Genomic DNA, 6039 nt, shown 5'->3' with positions numbered 1-6039 from the left:
GCGCCGAACACAAAATGACGCAGATTCTACTAAATCGAAGTTACTCAAGATGCATCTTCAATACATCATATAGTTGCAGTAGTTTAAGATACTGAGCTATCTCACAGAGCTGTTTGGTTCATCCAAGCACAGCTGTATAAACAAAAAGAGCGGTAAGGGGAACATTCACTGCAGATCATTTTACTCCTGCTGAAAACATGCAGTGCATCGTCACAATGAGAATACCCAAAATAGGAATTGAAACCATAGGCTTAACATGATTATCAGCTTCGGGCAATTGACTCATGACATGAGTAGAGTGCATTAATTCAATAGTCAAACATCATACAAACCACACAAGATATAACTGAGCACCTTGTATACAACTAGTACAGTACACTGGCAATGAAACACGCCAGATGATCAGTAGAAGCAACCAAGCAAAGTCCTGAGAATTTGTCAATGCGCACCACGAATCCGCTGAACTAAGGATGATCTTGCCAATGCACACCATGAATCCGCAGACATAAGGATGAGAATCACGTCAAGGGGCAATTTTAGCAAAAGAGCACGCCAGATGATCAATTGAAGCAACCAAGAATTAGCCCTGCGGAGGAGGCAAATTGAAACAAACTTCGATGAGAACCGCAAGAACCAAATGTGGAGTATGCATAGGAATGTTGTCAAATACTCCGTACCAAAATAAACGATGTTTTTTGAACTGCAAAAATGTCTTATATTTTGATACAAATGTAGTATAACACAATAGGTTGAGAGTAGAAAGAAACCCAACAGTCGATGCAAAATTCAAATGAGACAACTAACTTCAGGTGCACATTCTTCTGTCACCAATGCAGACCACATAATATTGATATCTTCTATTATATGTGTATTAAAACAAAAGTCGAACAAGCCTCTAGGTTGGTCCACAGATGCTAATGATATTTGCACAGTTTGATCAAAATAATAATGGCTAAGATTTAAAGTTTTTATGTGACATATTTAACATGTCCGTATAAACATAAAGAGCTGCCACGTTGCTCCAGAAAAAAACTACCACGTTTCCCATGTATATGCCTATGCATAACATCATAAGTAAAAAAAAAGTACTCACGTAAAAAAACATCATAAGGTACACAGACAGCAAGGTTAGCTATGCAAAAAGGAAGGTCCATATTAGGCAATCTGCATGAGTCCAATACCAATACGTGTGACCTGCGTGTCCAGATGTAAAAGCAAAACCGAATACAAGTCCAATACCAGTACGCGTGAGCTGCTTTGGATGGAAAGCAAAAAGCAATAAAAAAGAGCTGTGGCAGTACGGTACATATACTCCTTCAAATGTGTCAGTTCTTCACGATAATCCAGATAAAAACTTATTGGCATACCACACAAAAAATGTTTTTTTTTGAACAACAAAAGGCGCACGAAGCGCCAAACTTTCCATTCAGCTCAGCTCAATAGCAACGTACAGCATGAATTACAAAGCCCTCAAACTCGAAATTAGAGAGGAGAGAAACTACAGGGCAAGCCATGTTCCTGCGAGCCGAAGCAAAACAACATATGTCAGGTTCTACATTTGATGTAAGAACCTGATGAGCGACGTTGTGAGCAATTCCATTAATTTCCCTGGAAATATGGAACACTCTAGGTTGAAGGTCTGAAGAGTAGCAGAAGAAATCAGCTAAAACTTCCCTGATAGTCCAAGGGGTAGCAGTTTCAGTAATCTTTCTACTAGCCGCAAATGAAGCCAAAGAGAGACAGTCTGTGAGGAAGGTCGGCTGGCTGATGTTGAGACATTTAGCTACTTTTGCAGCCAAGAGAAGAGCAAACGCTTCAGCCTGCAGAGGAGTACTTGTAATTGAGGTGGAAGCTTGAATCTGCACGCTGACTTCCTTCTGATCGTGCGGCAAAGAAATGTAGATACCAACTCCAGTGGCTGCTGTTCCCTGCAATAAACCTGGAATTTTTTTGCACTTAAAAGATGCATCAGTATATACTTTCGGTCCCGTGATAAGAAGATCTGATTTAAGCGTTTGTCCCTGCAAGGGAAGTTGATTAGTATGGGTTAAGATACAACTGGAGTTTTGAGGCTGATGGTGTGAAGAACTGTTAAGCAGATCACAGAAATCATTAGATAGAGAAGTAGCAGCAATATTAACTTGGTGAGGGGTAGCTTTCTTTCTATTAAAAAGATAATCATTTCTCGCTTTCCAAAGACACCACATAAAATTTAGAATGTTGACAACAGAAGCATGCGGATGGTTCATATTAAGTAAAGTAAGAATTATACTATGGATATTGGTATAGATCTGAACTAAAGCATCTGTTCTGATGAACCAAGGATGAGAAAACCAAGCAGCTCTAGCGAAGTCACAAAGAAAAAACATGTGAACCTCATCCTCTTGCTGACCACATCTGCAACAATATTGAGAAATATGTACGGAAAAGCGCCCAACCCTCAAACCTGTGGGAAGAGCTTTCCGAAGGAGTCTCCAAGCGAAAGTTTGAACTCTGGGGATCATCAACTTTTGCTTCCAAATCAACTTGAGAAGATTTTTCATCTGCAAAGGAACTTGGGAAGGAGTATTTCTTGGATTGGCATGAATATCCTGCAAACACAATTTATAAGTGGACTTGGAAGAACAAGTACCATTAGGAGTTAGATCCCAACATAATATATCCGGGCAATCTTGGTGAATAATGTCAGTTTGAACGATAACAGAGGCTAGAGGTTGTTGAAAGAGAGAGTTAATGAGGTCATTGTTCCAGACTTTCTGACCCAGTATCCAAAGGTCCTTAACAAGAGAAGGATATATGTATCCTGAAGGTTGAATAATAAGATTGTCATGAACAGAAGCCCAAAGGGAACACCAAGGGGTACTCCAAAGAGAGATATTCCCTTGCGTGAGTTGGTAAAAAGAGTGATCTTTCAGTTTAGGCAACATTTTTAAAATGGATGACCAGAAAGCAGATTTTGGAGTAATAGAAATAGCAGTCCAAATAGAGGCATCATGGAAGTATTTAGATTTCAGCACAAGATGAAGGTGGGAGGAAGGGTCTTTAGCAAGCCTCCAAGCAGCTGCAAGAAGTAAGCCCTCATTAATTGCTTGCAAGTTCCTAATGCCAAGACCACCTTCCTGTTTGGAATTGCAAATGTCCTTCCAAGCCCTAAGACAAAGGCTCTTGTTAGAATTATTCTCTCTGATTCCTGTCCACCAAAAGTTCCTTATAATAGCTTGCAAGTTCCTAATGCCAAGACCACCTTCCTGTTTGGAATTGCAAATGTCCTTCCAAGCCCTAAGACAAAGGCTCTTGTTAGAATTATTCTCTCTGATTCCTGTCCACCAAAAGTTCCTTATAATAGCAGTGAGTTTGGCTATAAACTTCTTGGTAAACAAAATATTAGACATGTAGTACACAGGAATAGCAGAGAACACAGACCTAATGAGCTCAAGCCTAGCAGCATGAGAGAGCATATTAGCTTTGTAAGCAGGCAATTTATTCAGAAATTTATCAATAACAAAGTTGTAAGCAGCAGTTCTATTTTTAGCAGGAAGAATAAGCAGATGACCAAGGTGGGTGAAATTGTTATCCATGATAGAAACAGGAAAAACTTGCTTAATCTCTTGAATAGTGGTTTGACTAACATGAGTACTAAAAAGAATAGCAGATTTGGCCCAATTTGGTGTTTGACCTGAAATATAACAAAAGTGATGGATGAGTTGAGCCATAGAATTTGCTTCCTGCATAGTGGCTTGACCACAAACCAACAGATCATCTGCAAACAACAGAGAATGAATAGAAGGGCAATCTGGACCAAGTGAAATACCCTGGAGATGATGAGCAGCTAGAGCTTCATTAAGAGCAACAGATAATCCATTGATAGCAATAACAAACAAATAAGGCGACATGGGACAGCCTTGACGAATACCTCTGAAACTTTTAAATTTATGAGAAGGCTGCCCATTAATAAGCACAGAGAAAGTAGGAGAAGAAATGCAAGCATGAATCAAATTAATGAAATGACCATGCAGACCTTTACGTGCAAGAGCAAACACAATGAAACTCCATTCAAGACGATCAAAAGCTTTAGCAAGATCTATCTTGAGCATGAAAGCATGATGATTCCACGATTTTAGAGCGAAGGAGTGAGTAATCTCTTGAGCAATAATGATGTTATCGCTAATTCTTCTACCCTCAATAAAGGTTTGTTCTGCCGGATAAATATAGTCCGGAAGATGAGGCTTAATCCTATTAGCCAATGATTTCGCAATGATTTTGTAGACAACATTACAAAGGCTAATGGGACGATAATCCATAGGAACTTGAGAAACTAACTTTTTTGGAATGAGAGCAATATTAGTGTCATTGATATGAGGAGGTAAAATACCAGTTTTATAAAAGGTAGTCACAAGTTGAGTAACTTCCTCGCCAATCCAATCCCATGCTGCCAGATAAAATTCAACATTAAATCCATCCGGACCCAGAGAAGCATTCAACTTCATATCTTTGAGAATCTGCAAAATCTCATGTTTATCTGGAAGAAAGTAAGTAGGATCCAAAGAGTTGTCAGGCAAACGAGTATTAAGAAAAGGCCTTGCAGTGTTATTGTTTGGCGAAGAGAAGATGTATCTAAAATAATTGACAAAAGTATTAGTGATAGCACTAGGTTTAAAATGAAGCACATCATTCTCATCCTTAATGGAACAAATAGTATTTCTTTTTCTTCTTTTGATCACAACCTGATGAAAAAACTTAGTATTACGATCACTAGCAGTGGCCCAACCCTTCTTACTTCCCTGTTTATAAAATTGATTGAGCTTAGAGAGAGTTTGTTCATACCTAAGAGTGAGAGAGCTTTCCAAAGTGTGATTTTGCTTCTGAATTGGAAGCTGCTGAATCTGATTAATATTGGACTCAATTTCCAAAAGCTCTTGCTGGAAGAGCTTTTTCTTCTTACACCACTTCTTCAAAGAACCTGCCAAAGAAGAAGACTTTGCTGCAAAAGAGGTAAAAGTGCAATTATTCCAAGCAGATTTTGCAAAGCTAGTAAAGTCTTTTTCAAGCAACCACCAGTTTTCAAATTTAAAAGTTTGCCTCGGCTTAAGAAAATTACCGTCTGTAGAAACGAGAATGGGCGCATGATCGCTGAGAATAATAGGTAAGTTGAGCACTTTAGAATTAGGATAATGCGCACACCAGTCAGAGTTGACAAGGCATCGGTCTAGACGTCTGTAAATAGGATTAACAGTATGCTGTTTGTTACGCCAAGTGTACGCAAGACCACTAAAACCAATATAAAAAAAAACCACAATTTTTAACAAGGGAACGAAAAGCAGACATGCGATAATAATTAACACTACCATTACAACCATCTGTATCATACAAGATGTCATTAAGGTCTCCAATACACATCATGGGCTTACCCAAGTTATCATACACAAAAGCAGAAACTTGACTCCAAATAGCACTAGTCTGCCTATGGTAGGGGTCACCATATATACAAATCAAACAAAAGTGAACACCCGAGGCTAGATGAACTACATTAGCTAAAATATAATGAAAGGAGGCACTATGAACAGACACATTGAGTTCATCATTCCACATAAGCCAGAGCCCTCCAAAGGCTCCTCTAGAAGGAACAACAAAACTATTAGCAACATCAAACCTATTAACAAGATCAACCGACCGAACCTTGGAAGATTTGATTTCAGAAACAAAGGTTACCTGAGCTTTAGTAGAACGAATCAGATTGGCCAGAAATAGCATACGTTCATTGCCGAGGTCTCGGCCCATACCTCGGCAATTCCAAGCTATGGCTTTCATGGCGCCCGAGACGCGTTAGGACCATGCGCCACTGCCCAAGAAAAAGAGTCGGTCATGTTCCCATGTACTACAGCATCAAATTCCATCTCCTCCCCCCTGACCACTCCTAAGATCCACTCTATCTCGTTGGCAAGAGGAGCTAAAGTCATCCTGATATTCTACTGCAGCTTGACTCGAACTAGAAGGAATACAGGGCTGGGAGTAACGAAAGTGGGTTGTGTGTGTGGGGGG

At 39.5% G+C, this 6039-nt stretch overlaps 1 protein-coding gene across 3 annotated transcripts in view; it reads right to left on the bottom strand.

The window, feature by feature from the left end:
- Window positions 1-899: 899 nt before the first annotated feature.
- Window positions 900-6039, bottom strand: part of LOC119332368 — a 9588-nt gene continuing 4448 nt past the window's right edge. The window contains exons 4-5 of one of the 3 annotated variants that reach the window (XM_037605555.1): window positions 4825-4981; window positions 4409-4519 (exon numbers count right to left, since the gene is read on the bottom strand). In XM_037605555.1, the coding sequence (XP_037461452.1) occupies window positions 4516-4519; window positions 4825-4981 (161 nt within the window). In that variant the 3' untranslated portion in view covers window positions 4409-4515. Of the gene's footprint in view, window positions 5215-6039 lie in introns of all 3 variants that reach the window. The other 2 variants (XM_037605554.1, XM_037605556.1) reach the window with 2 other exon arrangements.

This window comes from Triticum dicoccoides, chromosome 7A, assembly GCF_002162155.2.
Source record: "Triticum dicoccoides isolate Atlit2015 ecotype Zavitan chromosome 7A, WEW_v2.0, whole genome shotgun sequence".
NCBI classification, from domain to species: domain Eukaryota; kingdom Viridiplantae; phylum Streptophyta; class Magnoliopsida; order Poales; family Poaceae; genus Triticum; species Triticum dicoccoides.
This window is presented reverse-complemented; position numbering and strand designations above follow the sequence as displayed.